The sequence below is a fragment of the Phyllostomus discolor genome, chromosome 11, assembly GCF_004126475.2.
Source record: "Phyllostomus discolor isolate MPI-MPIP mPhyDis1 chromosome 11, mPhyDis1.pri.v3, whole genome shotgun sequence".
Lineage (NCBI taxonomy): Eukaryota > Metazoa > Chordata > Mammalia > Chiroptera > Phyllostomidae > Phyllostomus > Phyllostomus discolor.
This window is the reverse complement of record NC_040913.2, coordinates 22,943,528-22,963,692: the sequence shown is the minus strand read 5'-3', so window position 1 is coordinate 22,963,692 and position 20,165 is coordinate 22,943,528. Positions and strand designations below refer to the sequence as shown.

General features: G+C 38.3%; 1 protein-coding gene across 3 annotated transcripts in view; it reads right to left on the bottom strand.

The window, feature by feature from the left end:
• Positions 1–20,165, bottom strand: part of KLF12 (Kruppel like factor 12) — a 424,035-nt gene that overhangs the window by 237,684 nt on the left and 166,186 nt on the right. For all 3 annotated transcript variants that reach the window (XM_036011296.1, XM_036011294.1, XM_036011295.1), the window contains exon 3: positions 1,240–1,329. Coding sequence is in view for 2 of the 3 variants with exons in the window: in XM_036011294.1 (XP_035867187.1) it covers positions 1,240–1,329 (90 nt within the window). In the remaining variant the exon portion in view is untranslated. The remainder of the gene's footprint in view (positions 1–1,239; positions 1,330–20,165) is intronic.

The following is a 20,165-nucleotide window of genomic DNA, read 5'->3' as shown; positions in this document are numbered from 1 at the left end:
AGAACTGAGGAGTTGTGGTATGGCTTGACCTGGCCCACAGAGTTCATTTCAGAGCTATGAAAATCAACCCTGGACATAAAAGTGAAGCGATATCCTCCACGTGACAAGGGTTTCAGACACAGGCTTACGAAGAAGTAGAGAAACATGCACGGAGGTGCCACATGCCCTGCCACACACACTGTTGCAGAATGAGGGAGGTACTGGGGAGAGCCCGCCCAGGCTGCCGCCCAGATCCACCAGAAATCCTTTTGGAACGACAGTATTTAAGACCTTGAACATCAGCCCACATGAATTTATACACCCTGATTTTTATGACCGTGAGATTTTATTCACATTTAAGTTTTATTTTGATGGTTCAATTACAAAATAATGCTAATGTTTAGTTTTGATTTTTGATTAAAAGATACACTAATCAAATTAAGGATGAGTATTTATGTAATTTAAGTCATTTTTCCAGGCATCGGCACTGTCACGGTGGCGGTGGTTTAGTAAGGGAGGCAGGTAGTGTACACTCAGGTACCAGAGCAATGCCTGCTTGCTTAGATTCAAAATGTGGTCAGCTGATGCTGCAAGCAATCGCACTGCCCTTATTATGATTGTAATTGGTGAAGCTATAATTGTTAACAATTATAAGGTCTCTGACATCCTTTATAAGAATTCTAGCTGTGCTCTTAAACCTTTATATTTTTAGTAGCCATAAATTAACTTGTCAATTTGGCTATGCACTGTGAAATAAAATTTCTTTTGCTTTTATGCTCAAACTCAGTGACCTCAATTTTACCAACTGTCCCCTCTCCTCGTGGCATGAAAAAAGAGAAACACAAATGTCAAAAGAGCAATCCACCCAAAAAACAGTAACATTTCCACACCTGGACACTGTAATTTCCTGAGAAAGAACCAAGATATTTTGACATTGAATTTATATTCGATTCTATTTTTTTTAGCACTTCCTTTTTGCTTTGGATTTTTATTCACTTTTCAAACATTCACCAATTTAAATAAAGCCATATGGTTCTTAAAAGGTCACTAAACCTTTCTAATTTCAGGGAGTTATCTCTTCCAAGTTGGTAACATTTGAGGTTGCAAATGGGTGAGAATCAACCGCAGTCTCAGATGATTTCACTCAGGAGAATCAAGCTGAGGCCAGTGAACAACCCTGCCAACCTCAGGATGCTCTGCAAAGGACGGCCACTATCATGAAGAGAAGGGGGCGTGGCGATGGCAGAAGCTCCTGCTTACCCCTTGTTCAGATTCCAAAAGCTCTGTTTTGACTCTGACTGCCGGCATCCCATCAAGCATTAACATTCTGTTTCCAAACGGGTTGCTATTCTGAGGATGAAAAAGAGAGAGGGGGAAATTCAGCGTTAAAGCATTCAAAGGAGGTCACATCTGGTCGGGCCTGCCTTCACTGTAGTACATTCGGTACCGCTAACCTAATTTTTTAACAATGAAGTATAATTAAATGAGAGTATCAGCATAACCAATTATCTCCTCATTCTGAACTTTCATTTGAAATAATGACCAAGAAGTTGAATTAATCAGCCTGATTCTCTGACCTCAGGGTTGGAGGTCAGACTGTAATAAACCAGAGTAAGGAAACATTACATTAATTTATATGAGGCTGGGACAATTCATCACACTTCTGCTATAGTAGAAGGAAATATAAGGCAAGTTTCTTTCTTCTTTAGTTCTGGACGTTGTATTGCATCTAGAAATCCATCAAAAAGAAAATAGATAAAAAGAATGTATACATTCTCAAGTTATTGGCTCAAATTCTTCAAAACCAGACAATGCAATTCCAGACACTGAATGTTGGCACCACGGCCATTCTGATCAAACACAGACTTTTACATATCAACCCCAAACATCTTTAAAAACAACTAACACAAGTCTTGGATTAAGAGTGAATTTTTAAGCTGAAGTCCTAACCAAAGAATAAATAATGTTTTTTTTTGTTCTGGCATATGCCAGTCTCAATCGGCCTCCTCTTAAAGGGAAAACCTTATTTCTATTGTGGCTCAATGGAATTTCCAACTATATTCATAGAAAGATTAAAGCAAGGTTATTTTCTGCTAATTGTCATCACTGTGGGGGTTTTCTGAAAGCAATAACCTCTGAAGGTGGTCGGAAGGCCTCATATCAGTGACTGCTTAAGGCCAGCATCTGGCTCATGTTTTAAGACATGTCGCGAACACCAACGTGAGCCTAGCACACTGACCAGGCCGAAAACCTGAGACGACTAAATCTGACTGAGTTCTCAGAATGAATCCTCTGCTCCGTTATAGAATGTAACTATGTGACACTGAAGTGATCTTATTAAAAGAAAAAGAGGTCTGTTTCTAAACTATTTTGTCTACCTGGTATCAAAGGTTAATATCATTTCTAAACCTCAGGTTTTTTGCCTGTCTTACAGTAGAGTTAAATGAGAACAACTTCCACTTCAATAAATCACAAATTAAATGTTTTTATTACCAAATAATACCAATAGAGTGCAGTATAGTGAAGCTCTAATTATTTCTCCTGTTTCTTGACTCTTCTTTTTGTTTAAGAAAAATACTCTAACAAATAAAATTTATAGGGTCTCTTATTACAACTATTTGCTGCAAAATATCAACAAGAAGGAAAAGCAAATTTATTCTACAATTAACGAGTGAACATTTACAAATTTCATAGTACCTCATCTATTAGGTAACAAAAAGAAGAAAATAAATGACTGTCATGTTCTTTTTGTAGAAATGCACATTATTATCAAAATTGACAGCATACTGTTTATAATCTTTGCTTTTAACTTGTTCATATTTGGGGGGATTTTGCATCCTAATAGATGGCTTAGAGCAGCAGGAACTTTCCTGGCGAGCTCAGTTAATTTGTTCCAAGCTTAACATCCTTTCGTGGAGGCTGGCGAGTTGTTTACACATCAAGCATGGATCTCGCATCCCAGTGTGTCATTTGCTTCCCTGGTTGGAAGCTGCCAGCTTGGCTTGCCCCCATCCAGCCTCAGGAAAGCCTTCTAGCGGCGACCAGCCCTCAGCACTCCCCGCCTCGCACAGCAGCCCGGAATCTACTGTAACAAAGCATCCCGTGGGCTGTTTAGTTGGTAGACAATGAAGGATGAGTTGATATTGCTTCCTACCCCAGAGGAGGTCTTGTTCAGGGGAAAAAGGAAGATGCTCTGCAAAGGAGGGGGAAAGACAAAGAGCAATCCTGGCAAGGCAGGTTTAATGAACTGTTAGAATCTGATTAGAGGCTAATGTCCGTTTTAGTGCTTTGTACCAATTTACAGCTGATATACTTGAACCATTTTCCTCACTGGCCGTGATAAATTCGTTAGTTTAAAAAATGCAAGCTAACCAGAGTCTTTGAGGTTAAAGACTGATAAATCATGAAAACCTGACTGGGATCATGTTCCACTGAGCACATTTAATATCACTGTATGTTCACGATGGTTTTCTTTTTATCCTCATTCTTGAATAATTCTACACGTGTTAAAGAAAGGTGTGCATTTCAGTTTCATGTGAAAGTGGAAAAAATAAAACACATTTTCAAAATATTTTTAAGAAGTTAAGTTTTCCCTGGAAATATTTCTCTTTCTCTCATTTTCCAGGACCCACAACCTGGATCCATAATAAACACCATAAATGACAATGTTCACGGCTAAGGAACCAGTCCTTAATTATTACCCTCTTTTGACTAGTGCAGATTCAATCTGTATGCGTGCCTGAAAGTTATACTCTAAGTATATACGGAGCATATTGACCTTTGCATTCATGATTCTAACCCTGCTTAGCAGAACATAAGCAGTGAGCATCACAACATATCCCAGAGTATCCAGAAAGGGGTATGGTTTTCACAGAGTGCGTGGTAACTGCACAGCACTGAATACAGTCCTGGGGAAAAACACCGGTAGATCTATCTCTCTGAGCTAAAACCAAATATATACAATCTCAGGTGACTGTGGACTCTCAATATGTAATAAACTCTAATAATTTGAAATTGCTGTCAAACATATCCTGCCATGATATTAATCAAAACACATTTGCTGTGGAATCAATAGCCCCATTGATTCCCAAGAGGTAAATAAAATTACACAGTCATCAATTGTAGTAACATGGTCCTCTTTGTATATTTATATGGTAACATTCTGATATTACACAAGCCTATATAATTTATATATGTGTGAATACATTCATACATACATACACAAATGTGTTCACCTAAGTTATTTTGTACAAGTAAATTTTGTCAATTAAAGCAAAAGCTACCATCAAAGCTACCATCAGATTTATTAGCTGGCTGATGGTCAATGACATGTGAATGAATGAGAACAGTACTCTGGATATTTCTATTTGACAAATGAGATTTGGCAATACAACTGTCCAGCTGACAGAGCTCCCCTAGTCAAAAGCTATATAAACACAATCATCATGGGTCTTCCCAAATAAAAATATTATGAGTGGAGTATGCAGGAAGGAAAGAGACTGACACTCAATGATCATATCTCAGAAAAACATAGCATGGGAGTGACCTTCCAGGCTAACCACTCCACTCTGCCCTCCTACTCCCTCCTAACTGTGGGTCATCTAATTTGCACAACTGTAGCAAGAAAAGAGTCGGCCAGTCAATACTCAATAGACCTAAGTTTAAACAAGGCTTTCCTTCATAAGCCAAAAATATCCACTGGTGTTTTGATTTCTCAAAGTACAGGGCAGAGTCATTTAAATATGCATCCATCTTAAATTTTCATTTTTGGCCACAGGTGATGAGAAATATGAATCTCCTCCATCCATACCCACATTATGTTAAACAGTGTAGCAATTCAGGATTCATTCCACCACACTGATGAAGGCATTTTCATAGAAGATTCTTAAAGCTTTGTAACTAAGTATGCCAACTGGTTAAAAGTATCATCCTTCAGTACACTTTTCTACAGAAAAAGCAAAAGAATCAGATTATAAGAAAATTAGGTTTTTGCTAAAAAAAATTTACAGAAGTCAACCTCTCCCCTTTTTTTTGTTCATTCTATTACAGTTGTCCCAACTTTTTTTCCCTCTTGCCCCCCTTTAGCCAGCCCACCCTCTTGCCTACAGTCAGTCCCCTCTCCCTTGTCTGGGTCCATGTGTCATTCATACGTGTTCTTTGACTAGTCCCTTCCCCTTCCTTCCGCCATTCCCCACCCCCCTCCTCCCTCCTATAGCTACCAGTCTGTTCCACATTTCCATGTCTCTGGTTCTATTTTTCTCATTTGTTTATTTTGTTCATTAGATTCCACTTATAAGTGAGGTCATATGGTATTTGTCTTTCGCTGACTGGCTTATTTCACTTAGCATAATAGTCTCCAGTTCTATCCATGCTGTTAAAACAAAAAGGTAGGACTTACTTCTTTCTTTCTATTGCATAGTATTTCATTGTGTATATGTACCACAGTTTTTTAATCCATTCATCTACTGATGGGCTTTTGGGATGTTTCCAGCACTTAGCTATTGTAAATAGTGCTGCTATGAACATAAGGGTGCATAAGTTCTTTTGAGTTGGTGTTTCAGGATTCTTAGGGTATATTCCTAGCAGTGGAATCACTGGGTCATAAGGCAGTTCCATTTTAATTTTGGGGGAAAATTCCATACTGTTTTCCACAGTGGCTGCACCAATCTGCATTCCCACCAACAGTGCACTAGGGTTCCCTTTTCTCCACATCCTAGCCAGCACTTGTTTATTGATTAGTTTATGATGGTCATTCTGACCTGTGTGAGGTGGCATCTCAATGTGGTTTTACTTTGCATCTCTCTGATGGCTTGTGATGCTGAGCATCCTTTCATGTGTCTATGAGCCATCTGTATGTCCTCCTTTGAGAAGTATCTATTCAGGTCCTTTGCCCATTTTTTAATTACATTGTTTGTCTTCCTGGTGTTGAGTCATATGAGAACTTTATATATTTTGGAGAGTAAACCCTTGTCTGATGGATGTATCCTTGGTAAATGTGTTCTCCCATATAGTTGGTTCCTTTTTCATTTTGATGGTTCCTTTATCTGTGCAGAAATTTTTAATTTGATGTTGTCTCATTTGTTTATTTTTTTATTTCCCTTGCCCTAGGAGATATATCAGAAAAAATACTGGCACATGGGATGTTTGAAATTTTATTACCTATGTTTTCTGCTAGAACTTGTATGGCATCATGACTTATATTTAAATCCTTTATCCATTTTGAGTCTCTTCTGGTGTATGGTGTAGGTTGGTGGTCTAGTTTCATTTTTTTGCATGTACCACTCCAATTCTCCTAACACCATTTGTTGTAAAGACCCTTTCTACTCCATTGTATGCTTGTGCCCCATTTGTCTAACATTACCTGACCAGAGACATGAGTTTATTTCTGGGCTCTCTATCCTGTTCCATTGATCTATGTGTCTGTTCTCATGCCAGTGCCAGACCGTCTCCATTACAGTGGCCGTGTAATGTAGTTTGGTATCAGGTGTTGTGATCGCTCCAACTTTGTTCTTTCTCAGGGTTGCTGAGGCTATTTGGGTTCTTTTTTGGTTCCCTATACATTTTTGGAATATTTGTTCTAGATATGCTCATATGTGAAGAATGCCATTGGTATTCGGCAAAGTAGGGGATACAAAGTTAATATTCAGAAATCGAGGGCATTTTTGTGCACCAACAATGAATTATCAGAAAGAGAAACTAAGAAAAAAATCTCATTTACTATAGCAACAAGAAAAATAAAGTACCTAGGAATAAATTTAACCAAGGATGTAAAAGACCTGTACTCAGAAATCTACAGAACACTGAAGAAAGAAATTAAGGAAGATACAAATAAATGGAAGCATATACCGTGTTAATGGATTGGAAGAATTAACATCATTAAAATGTGCACACTACCCAAAGCAATCTCCAGATTCAATGTAATTCCTATTAAAATACCAATGGCGTACTTCATAGGTCTCCCCTTTCTTGAGTCACCTCTACCATAACAATAGATTAGAATTATACTCAGCCAACGGTTTCAGTTATCTCTTATTATGCAAAAAAAAAACACATGGTAGGATAAAACAACAACCATTTTATTATTCTTGGTAACAAACATAAAACCTACTACTTGCATATTTACTATGGACCAAATCCTGTGCTTACAGTAGTAACCCAAGAGGTCAATGCTGTATTATCTGGAGATGGGTCATTTCCTACACAGGACGGGAGGTTACACTGCCAAGGTCACAAGACTGGTTATGTGTATAACTCTGTTGCAAACCAAGTGAGTCTGAACCCAAGATGAGCTACTAACCCCCTCTTGCTCTCGCTCTCTCCCCTGCCCCTCTCCCTCCCCTCTTCCTCCTTAAACATCTCATAATTAATTTAGCAAGTAAGTCCCATCCTGATTCAACATCCAGAAAAATCTATGGTATTCACATTTGCTACCCAGTGTTTTGAAGGTGTTCTTATCCTTGGTGACCCGTTCAGTATTTTTACTGTCGTTTTGTGGACATGGATGATATAGGAACTTAATCTTGTACTCATGAGAGACACATGTGGACATCACATTTCACTTATTATCACTTAGATTAATGTAAAAGCATATTTTTCTTTGCTCACATGTCCTCAGATTAGGTCAGTTTTGCAAAGGGCATATACCCCAACGTTACCAAAAAATCACCATCTCAAATATAGACTTTGCCTTTCCATCCCAGTCATTTCTCTTCCATTGCTTTGCAGCATGGGAGAATAGACATCACGCTGAGGACTGTACTTTAATGACAGAACTAAGTCAAACTATAGATCCATTGGGACTCTCAACTGAAACCCCCTTCAGTGGCTTCAATGATCCATATATACAGCATTCTGAAATACCTGTCTTCACTGTCAAAAAACAAAACCCTCCCATAAATACCTGACACTGAAACATGGAATTGTGACTCTCCTAAGACTGGTAAAACTGTGTGTGCGATGCAGTAGCTTATATTTTCCTGATAGCAAATATCATTTTATTTCCTATGTTGTCAAAGTGCTAAATTACCACAACAATGGATAGTTTGTTAATATTTTAGAAATGTGATCTGAGCTTCTAAGTAACACTTTCAGCCCCAGAATTAATACAAATTATAACAGATTATTATTTTTGTCGCATTCTAAAGCATTGCAAGTACTTGTGGATTGCTAGTTGACCAAATCTCTCCAGAAACATACACTGAGGATCACTGCTAGTCCTAAATCATCTTATTCTCATTCTATCTAAGCCACGTTCATGAACATAAGGCATACTGTAAGATAATGGGCAAGCCAGAGACTGGATAACAGAAACCAGGTCAAAAACCAAAAAAAAATTTGGTATGGAGGGAACAGAATGCTCACTGGAGAAGAAACTGGAGATGAGACCAGACAGGTAAGTTGGGGTTAGATGGCATGAGTCTTACATGTTATGGTAATCCACTTATTCATTCAAAAATACTTCTTCAATGCCTGTTCCACGCTAGTTGTTAGGGGTACGAGTGCAAGATAGAAAGGCTTGAGGTAAATGCAGAAGAAATGTGTTTTGGCATCACCCAATAGGCAGCAACAGGGGGTCCTGAAGGCTCCCTAAGCAAAAGCATAATGTGTTTAAGATTTGTGGTTAGAAAGACAGCACTTGAATTAGTTTGGAAGATGACTTAACATACAGTGTTTGATGCAAAAGGAAGAGCAACCAGTTCACAGGCCATCACGATAGCCCAGTGGAGAGGTGGTAAGAGCTTAAGCTGAGGAAGGGGCAGTGGGAATAAAGAGGAGGAAAGAATCCTAGAGTTTATAGGAAGCATGAATAGCCTTTGATGGGTGACAAGGAAGAGGGCGTGTGGTACTTAAGAGGTGAGAGGAATGCCGGAGGAGGTGCTGCTTCTTCCAGAAGGTACCCGAAGGCTGAGACAGGAAGTCCAGAAAGAAAAGTCAGCCATGTTCTATATTCCTCCAATATCCGGTACAGGGCCTGCCACACTCAAGCGTACATGAATATTTGGGTATATTGTTTAATTCCAGCATGTTTTTGCTTACATACAGAGGAAGATTTCTCTTAAACTGAGGATGTTCCAATCCTATAATAGATATATAAAGGCAAATCTATCCAAACTCAGAATCACACAAGTTTGGTTGAAATTAAAAGAAGAAACAAAACAAAACGAAACAAAAAACACTGTATAAATGAGTCAACTTATTAGCTACATATTCAAGAAAAGAATGAACTCTGCTTTTTATCAACACTCTCTCCAGGACTTACCAGTTCTACAGACTTTCATGGTTATCAAAACCTTAAAAAAAAACAAAATAGATATTTGCCAAAGTACAAGTTTAAGAACAGTGAACATTAGCATATTCATTGGCCATTTCCCTTTATGAAAATCATGTGGATGGTAATGAAAAGCCACCCAGAACACTGACTAGGGTATGTAAGGAAACAACACGGCTGGTCCTCTGTGCCTAGAGAGAATGAAGATTACTATCAGGTTTTAAGTCATTTATTTTCTCTGGGAAACAAAGGAAATGACTATTGACCTCCATTTCCACCTTTCTTGGTCTATGCTGATGTCAAGTGGCTCCTTATCAAACCCAGAACAAATCACCTTATTAAAACACGGGCTGTAGAGTGTCTGTCTCCTGCACAGCCTGAAGAAATAGCACTGAAGACTTGGGAACAAGTGAAGAATTTGGGGAGAAATAGAAATCCAAGTTAATTTTTAAAAATTGTAACTATTTTAATGAAAACAAAAATGGGAAAGATCAACCTGCAAGTTTTCCTCCGTGGTGAGAAAAATGTGCCAACTGTTAGACACATACACTAGGTTCCCTCCCTTCCTCCAAGAATCTATATTCACTTTCCTTCTTGTTTCATACTGTAAACACTCATTTAGTTCAGGATTGGTCCCAAATATAATGTAATATTCCTTGAAAACCCTAGGCACGATATTGATTTTTAATGTAGGTCTCAGAAAAGTGGAAGAAAATAAACTTTACAGTTTCTTTCATTCCAGAAGTATTGTCGAAGCATCTGAGAGGATTATACACATGGGTTTGTCATGCTGTCAAAGGTGTAAGAAAAGCAATTGCTATTAAAAGATCATATGAACAATTGTCTGGCCACCCACATCAGATGCATACAAAATGGCGATGCATTTCCTCTCTCTCCTTCTCCCCAAACTCCGTACCCAGGGGGTGCAGTGGGGAAAGACATGCCTAGTGGCTTACCAATGGCCAAATGCACAGGCTCAACCCGAAATAAATTGTCAATTTTCAAATACTGTATATCCACCTTGAGCTTTTTTTTTTCCAGATTTCATACAGTGGTCTTTCATCATAATAATTAATGTTGATGTTTAATCCAAATCCTAAACTAATTTGACATTTTTGGGGGCAATGCTGTTCCATATTTTCTTCCACTTGATCTCAATATCATTGGCAAGCATTCAGATTACCTTAGCTGTTACCTTTTCTAAAGTGCTCTGTCTCCCATATCTAGGCCTGTTCTGTACCCTTTTCTGATTATAGAGAAGTGTGAGTTAGCGTGGTGTCCAGAACATGGGACCAATGCACAGATGCTTAGGTCGGACGGAACAACCCACTAGGTCTACGACACTGTTGTGGTTTCAGTTTTCTTGTCTGTATAACTTCCAACCTCACAGAACAGTTTTATGGATACAGCAAGACAATGCATATAAAGTGCTTTAGCATGTTACAAGTATTTTAAGTTAATAGTTAATATTTAAAGTTTTAAATTATTAACAGTAACAGTAATACTATTTCATGCATTCTTCCGAAACTTACTTTTAGGAATGGATGTCTTAATCCACTTTTTGTTTGAGACTGCAGAATCGACTGAGTTTTATGTGCTAGACTCTATATATGAACTATTATACAACTGAAGTGAAAACTATAGAGCTGCTAAAAATACTGATGATGGAAGACTGACCTACACAATTAATATATACTCCTTACGATGGATGGCAACAGGGCAGTATTTTATCTATGTAAAGCTGCAAAGACGCACCCCAGTCACACAGGGCCACAACCTGCCTCTGCACAGACATCCTGAGGAGGACATGTCATAGTCTCTGACTACTAGACACAACCATGACGTGACCGGCAGCCCTTCCTGGCAAACCAGTGCCTTTGATGCAGTGCTAGAAAGCCCTGACTTAGGGTTCCATGTCACATGATTGCCCAGAAATATACTGTTTTAGAGAAAGATATGTACTATTCAATCTACTTAACATACATGTGACTTACTGAAGAAGATACCTACAGAGTGGCCTGTAATTGAGCTGTGGAACACTGGCAAAATTATTTGACAAAAACAGAACTACACAGGAGATAAAATAAGAGGCTAAAGGTTTAAAGTTTGGCCTGTATTTAGGGCAATATGAAGCCAGAATTATTAACACCTCTACGCCATTACCCATGCTGGACGACATCTCAAAAGTCCCCCCCCCATCTCTGCATTTTCTCATCGATCAACCATCTTTATCCCAACTTAGAAATTCCATAGGGTGTGAGTGTAAAGCAATTAAATCCAGGACTGTTTTTTTCCCTTGTGTGGGTACTTTCAATTTTCACCTCACAGCACACATAAACTAATTACTAAAATTCTGTGGAACTCTAAAATATACACTACATTTTTTGCTGATCTGCCAAAAATGTAAGTATAATTTTGATTCACTCTCGTGGAACAGCTATTGTTGTGTTGGCTGTTGTCATTGTTTTTATTTGAGCATCTAAAGGAAAAGAGGTCAGTGTCCCTGTCTAAATAGTCAGGTATTGCATGTTTTAAAAATTTTTGCGGTACACTGATTAAAAATTACTGGTCTGACAAAATAATATTCAGAAAAGAAACAAAATTCATTCAGCAGATATCTGAACCATACTTTTTTATTAGGGAATTATAACTGCAAGGTATTTACTCAGGTCTTGCTTCCTCCTGCCAGCCTCTTAATAAACCTGCCCCAAGAAAACAGAAACAGTATAATTTTGAACCTGTGTAATTTATTGTACCCAGAAAGTTTCTATTACCTTTTCCTGCTATTTGATGCTGACTATGGCTAAAATAAATGTTGCTCCTAGAGAGAGTAAATACTTAGGAAGTCCACTGCCATCACTCAGATATTCTTTCAGACCAGGGCTTTTCAACATCTACAATGCAGACATTTAGACCAGAAGCTCCTTGCTGTGGGGCTGCCCCGTACACTGCAGGCTGTTCAGCAGCACCCCGCACTCTGCCGCCGCATCCCAGCAGCGCCCCCCACCCCCGTAGCTGCAGCAACCCAGGATGCCCTCAGAAATGGCCAGACGTCATGGGGGAGGAGGTAGGGGGCAGAAAGTGCCCCACTGAAGAAACACTGTTTTATAATTACTAATTTAATGAACTCATTAGAAAAGAATCTTACTTTTACTGCCCTACAGTATAAACACTACCTCAATAGTAAAAGAAAAGACCTGACATAAAGAATATTTATAGTCTGCATTAGAATATACTTGCTGGGAAACAGGCAACATTTTATGAGATGCTTTTATTGTTTTCTTTAAATTCCTTCTCCCCTATCTGCATATCCAGATTTTCCAAGTGCAAAGATTCCAGAAAGGAGCGCCAAATTTGCTCATTAGTTCAAGCTACAGGAGAGATCTCTAGACCTGAGATGTGGCCAGTGAGAATCAACCAACTTAGTCTCAAAAAAGTCCCAAAATAAGAACTGTAATTACCCAGATAGACATGGTGACTTAACTTTGAACAAGAAACTAGAAGACAGAGTTTTCCTTCTTGATTCTACATCAGATTTGCTGGATGATATATCCTTTCTAGGATTTTATTTACTTATCCTCAGAGATTAGGGGAGGGAGGGAGGAAGAGGAGAGAACCATCCACCTGTGAGAGAAACATGCATCAGCTGTCTCTCACACACCCCCCTTTGTTTTTCTTTATAGAAAAACAGGATAAGCCAGACAGTGAAAGACGAACACCATATGATCTCACCTATAAGTGGAACCTAATCAACAAACAAACACGGAAACAAAATATAACAAGAGACACTGAAATTAAGAACAAACTGACAGTAACTGTATAAAGGGCACATGGACAAAGACAAAGGGGGCCAGGATTGAGGGTGGGGGGACTGGCAGGGGAGAATGGGGACAACTGTACTTGAACAACAATTAAAAAAAGGGAGAAATATGAAAAAAAAAAAAAAGAAAATGGGACCAATTCCTCTATCGAGAACAAAGTATTTCACAATAGGAACTGAGACACAAGCCTGTCTATATGACTAATTTTGTTAGGAATGTCGTCTTGTCAGTAACATGAAACGCCCTACATCCCTGCGGCGACAACACATCCTTACGGAACCGCAGGAGGCCCTTCTGTCTAGGGGCAGTGGCCAGAGAACAAACAATAATCACCCCAGGTTATGCGAGCCAAACTGCTGGAGGTTTCTTTGCTAAAGAAGAAGAGGAAGAGTGCTTTCCTACAAAAAAATAAAAACATTAACAATGTGAGGGGTAGTAGATCTCGAGGACATCTTACTGCCAATTTAAAGAAACAAAAAGAAATAGGAACCGTTTTTAGAAGACGGAAGACGCGCTAGAAAGGCGAACAACAAACTCATTCTCCTTAGCATACACACAGTCTCTATCCACGGTGCCGGGTGACCACACGCTATCAGGCAGCTGAAATGTGATTAGTCCAGGTTTGGGTGTGCTTACATGTAAAATGCACACTGGATCTTGGAGATATTGTATGAAAAAAATGTAGACTATCCCATTAATTTTTAATTGATTCATGTTGAAATAATATTTTGGTTATACTCACTTAAATAAAGTATATTACTAAAGTTCATTTGCTTTTAACCTTCAATGCACCACTAGAAAATTGAAAACGACACCTAGGGCCCTGACTGGGTGGCTCAGCTGGTTGGAGCAGCGCCCTGTACACCAAAAGGCTGCAGGTTCGATCCCCAGGCTGGGCACACAGGGGAGGCAAACAATGTCTCTCTCTCTCTCATATTGATCTCTCTTTCTCATATTGATGTCTCTCATCTCTGTCTCTGTCTCTCACTCAAATCAATAAAAACATATCCTCAGGTAAGGATTAAAAAAAAAAACCTACACATATGTACTTCTAATATTCTGTGCTATCATTTCAGTAGACCTCAACCTGTATTGGTATCATGACCTTCCTTCTAGCTTCTACCCAATCCTTTTGAAAATAGGGGGGGTTAGGGGAACAAGGAGTGAGAAGTTTTGAATGTCATCAAATTGGAAGAGTGCCCATGGCCTTTTCAGTGCCCGGGGACCGGGGATGCTGAAAGTCCTCAGTGCAGGAGTCAGTCCCGCCAAATGAAGAATTGCCCCATCCACAATGTCAGTTGTACCGCCACAAAAAAAACAGGCAGGTGAGATGACCAGCCAACTGGACTTCAGAAACTAATTGCCGGGACCCGACTTTGTATTTTCAGCCCTGACCTCTTTCTCTCAAGATCCAGAAATATACTCCAAATGACTGGTTGGCATCTCCAAAGAAACACTCCATGGGCCTGGTACAATTTACAAATCCAAACCAAATTCAGTTTCTCCAACCTCCATATACAGCGGGAGGGGAGGGGAGGGGAGAGGAGGGGAGAGACAAGAAGCAAAGAAAAAACTGTTCCTTTGCTAACTCATATGAAATGTCTACTGGGCTCCTTGGCCACTCACAGCCAGCCTTTCCTCTCAATTCCCATTAGTCCTTTATCTCATAGGTGCCAGTCTTGCTACCACTCTTCTTCCACTCTGCTGCCAAAGACATTTTGGGACAGAGGGAAACTGTTCCCTAACTATGTCTAAGTCTTAACTAACTTAACTTAAACAAGTCAGAAGGAGAATCTCCCTGATCTTTGCTGTCAGATAAAATTTAAGGAAATAAGGAAAGCTTAGAAAATTTGACTGCACTTTAAGCAATAAGTCAGATAAAGGAAAGAAAAGCATCAAATATGGTTACATATGACATGTGGTCATATATAGTATATGTGTATGGTTATATACTATAAACATGTAATATTATAATATCATGTAATATATTTACATATTATATAATTAGCATGCATGCTGTTTAAATCGAGTATTAAGAGATTTAGTTTAGAAGCATTATTTTTCAACACAGTATCAGGTACATGCTCTTGAAAACCACATTTTATTGCTACTAGATTTTAAAAGCACAAAGCATGGTCGAGTTCATCTTGCTCAGAAGTACATGGTCAGTCGCCCAGATCAGCACACTGTGAGGCACCACCACTCCGCACATGTCCGACTGCAGGGACGGCAGCCTGGAATACTGCAAAGTGCAACTGTTTCCTTGCGACAGGTACTTGACAGCCTACGACTCACTGGAAAAAAGCTGGAGATAAACAAATGAACGAGAAACATCAAGACCTACTGTATCACAGTAAAATAATGAAGTTAATTACAAATGCTAGTGTAAGAACATGACTGAGCAAGCACACACGTGAGTGTATGTAACACTGTAAGGCTTATGGCATTAAAAATGGGATCAATCTAAATGCCAAACAATAGGAAAGTGGTTGAATGGATTACGGAATATACAAACAACTGAATAATATTTATTCATGAAATTTATGATACATAGCTTTTCATCTTTAAATAGATGAATAAGCATAATTAAGTGAGGAAGAAATACCAGAAGAATATGTTTCCATAACTTTAAAAACAATGCTAATAACACAGGGAGGGAGAGGAGAGAGGAAGTGGAGACAGAAAGGGCTAAAAGCATGTGGAGTGGTATTTTTCATTTTTGCCTTGACAAATTTTCTCACATTTTATGATTTCCCTATATTATCTGTGTAATTAAAAGAAATACTTGGATGTTCAACATTTCAGGTAAAGAAAAAAAAAATAAAAACAGCCAAACAGGTGGAGAAACAAACAGGAAAAGAAATCAAATGAGAGAAGTCAGTTTTTATCCAGCAGAGTGTATACACACACACACACACACACACACACGGAGAGTTACACGCATATTCACATTATAGTTAAGATTTAATGACTACTAATCTAAAAACAAAGTAGGTAGAATCAAAAGGAACTTATTGTCTAAGCCATATTTGTGACTGATGCATTGAATTTTTATATTGCAAGCGGGCTATCAATTGATGTTTGCAGTTGTGTCCACTGGGCAGAAACCTATGCTATGTTGCTATCTGATGTGCAAATGCTATAATTTTTTAGGTTCTAGGCATTTTCACAACAACAGAAAATGGATGCATTATTCTGTTATCTTGTACTAAAAATTTAGCATCCCATAAAAGGAAACTATAGGCTAAATACTGTTTTTTTTGTTTGGTGGTTGGGAGGGTGGGGCTACAAAGAACAGCCAGTGAGTATATTTTCAAAGATTTCAGTCTCATGAAAAATCCATCTTTTCTGTCCTTATCTGGAAAAGTCTAGCAGCGAAGAGATTTATACTTGTCATATTTTTAAACAAAATACACGCTCTTATAACAACCACAGACAATTGTGCTCTCTGCCCTTTGGGCTGATCTCCCACTTCCCCAGGGCCTTTCACTGCTAAGGCCTCCGTCTCTGGTTATATAACAATATTGGAATTATTTGAGAAAATTCCTAGAGAGTTAAGAGGAAACAACTGGGTTCTCAAGGATGTATTTTTGGAAGAACTAAAAATATCCTCAGGGACTTTCAGTTTCTGGTCCACCATGTAAGAAGCTTAAAGTAGCCAATCCACGGGAACAACATGTAAAAAGCTGAATAAACAGAAAACCACAACTTCTGTTAGATCTATCAGCGAAGAAAGGGCTTACAGCAAGCTGCTGCCCCCAAAACTGGAGAGAAAAACAAGAGAATGCAGAAAACCACAACTCACCAGAGCAAACCCCCCCACCCCCAAAACCAGAAACCTCCATGTGAACAGTGCGAGGGCAGAGAAACATGACCTGTAACTGGAGCATTAGTCGAGGCTCAGGGTGGACAAGCCCCAAGGTTAAAAACTCCAGGGTCATGAAGTTATAGAGGATACCCACACTTCTGGGAGTTTTATCTCTATGAGCTGTATCATGTCCTTACAGTGAATACTGGAGAAAAATCCCCCTCCCACTTGCATGGGGGGCGGGGTAGAATTTCCATTTGAAAACTGCCAGAGCATCAAGTTCAAGTTCTTCTAACAAGGTCTGCCCTGGGGAGCATCTTACTCGAGCCTAACCTGCTGGGGGTCTTATCAGCACCGAAACTGCCTGTGGGAAGGAAGCTGTACAACTTGAGCCCCATCTAGCCATCCTGTCTCTTTTAGAGGGGGTGGGGCTGAGAGCACTGATGAAGTGCACAGTTGACAGGCACAAACTCACCCACTGAAACCTCACCACAGAACTACAGAACATTCCACCCCCTACACCTTACTGTTAAATTTCTACAAGAAACCCAAAACACGAATTCAAAAGAAAATATGCACCACTATGTTCACTGCAACATTATTTACAATAGCCAAAATGTGGAAGCAGCCCAAGTGTCCATCAGTAGATGAGTGGATAAAAAACCTGTGGTATATTTACACAATGGAATACTATGCAGCAGTACAACAAAGAAGAAGGGAATCTTACCATTTGCAACTGCATGGATGGACCTGGAGAGGAATAAGCTAGCTGAAATAAGGCAGTCAGAAAAAGACAAGTGCCTTGTGATTTCATTTACATGGGTAATCTAATGAACAAAACAAACTAACGAAGTCAAGACACACTCATGGATACGGAGAACAGGCTGACAGCTGTCACGGGAAAGGGGTTTGGGAGCTGGGTGAGAAGGGTGAAGGGATTAAGCAATGAAAAAAACAGAAAGACTCTGGACACAGACCACAGTATGGTGATAGCCAGAGGGCACAGGGGGAGGGGGAGGTAGAAGATAGTAAAAGGGGATAGAGGGTGATGGAAGGAAATTTGCCTTGGGTTGGTAAATACACAAAACAGTACACAGATGATGAATTGTGGAATTGTATGCCTGAAACCTAAAAAATTTTATTAACCACTGTCACCCCAATAAATTCAATTGAAAAAAAGAAATGCAAGCAATCAGAAACACTGTAACAAATGAAGAATGACTTTGATAGGCTGACACAAGGAACAGTAAAAATAAATTAGGAATATTTCGTTATTATAAGGTGCTCACACTATTCATGAAACAGGACAGCGTTATTTAGCAGTGAACTTGGATTAGTTGTAAATGGAAATTGCAAATTCTAGGGCAATCACTGAAACAGTTAAAAAAAAAGTATAATTGTTATGCTAAGAAAGAAAATGGGATTATTTAAAATGTTCAATTAAAATTACAAAAGGTAGAAAAAGTGTAGAAGAATAAAATAGAAAAAAATAATTGCAACAAATAGAAACTAGTAGTAAATATTGTGGATAGTAATCTAATTACATGTACAATTACTTAACATACCAATAGTCTAAATATACCAACTGAAAGACAGAGATGGTCAGAGTGGATCAAAAAAGTCCCAACTATATGTATGTTGTCTAGAGGAAACACAGTTTAAATATAGAGACACAGATAGATTAAAAGTAAAGCAATGGAGGAAGATATACCATATTAAGATTAATCAAAAGAAAGCAGAAGTAACTATACTATTTTAAGCAGCTCAAACTTGAAAAAAAAAGGGAAAGTCATCAAAGATAAAGAAGGACATCACACAATGATAAAGAGGTCAATATTCCAAGAAGACACAAGCTTTAACATGTATATATCTGATAAGAGAACATCAAATATATAAAGCAAAAACATGAAACTTCAAAGAGAAATAAATGAATCCATTATTAGAGTTGGAGATTTCCACACCGCTCCATCAGAAATGGACAGATCCAGTGGACAGAAAACTAGTAAGGACTTAGTTGAACTCAACAGCACCATTAATCAATAGGATACAATTCCCATCTACACCCTACTTCATCCAACACAGTAGATTACACATTCTTTTCAAGCTTAAATGGAATATTCACCAAGTTAGAACACTTTCTGGACCATAAAGTACATCTTAATCAGAAATCATACAACGTCTGCTCTCAGACTACACTGGGGCTACATTAGGAATCGGTAACAGAAGATAGCTGGAAAATGCCAAAACACTTGGAGATAAGCAAAACACTTTTAAATAATAAGTGGCTCAAAAAAAGAACTCTCAAGAGAAATTTAAAAATACATTGAACTTAACGAAATAAAAATACAGCTTACCAAAATCTGTAGGTGGCCACGAGTTAAGTACTTGGAGGGAATTTATAACACTGAATGCATACATTATTAAAGTAGAAATATCTAAAAATCAACAATCTAACATTCCACATTAGAAAATTAGAAAGGAAAGTAAATCAAATTCAGCATAAGCTTAAGAAAAGAAATAATAAGGTTTAGAGGAGAAATCAATGAAATTGGAACTAGAAAATCAATCAAATCAGCAAAACCAAAAGGTGGTTCTTTAAAAGATCAATAAAATTGATAAGCTTCTAGCAAGGCTAAGAAAAAAAGAGAGAAGACACAAATTAATATCAGAAATGAAAGAAGGGACATCATTACATCTCTCATGGACAGTAAAAGGATAATAAAAAATATTATGAATAACTTTATGTCTACAAATTTGATAAAGTAGATGAAATCAACCACTACCATCAAAGGTATAATATCTGCCAAAACCCACAAAAGAAGAAATACACAATCTAAATAGACTTGTATCTATTGAAGAAACTGAGTTTAGAATTATTAGCTTTCCAAAACAAAATGCTCCAGGCCCCAATGGGTTCACTGGTGAACTCTACCAAACACTTAAAGAAGAAATTATAACAACTCCCTACCACCACTTTCAGAGGAAACACTTCCTAACTGAATATATGAGGCCAGTATTACTATATTGCCAAAACTAAAGACATTTCAAGAAAGAATATAGACTACCTCTCTCATAAACATAGCTGTAAAAAAATTCTCCATAAAATATTAGCAAAAGGGATGAAAAAATGTATAAAAACAATCACATACCATTACCAAGGGGGATTTATCCAAAGCATGTAAGGATGGTTTAATATCAGAAAATCAGTTAAATTAACCCCTCACATCAACAAGCTGAAGTAAAAAAAAATTACATGATCACATCAAAATACAAGCAAAAAATGCATCTG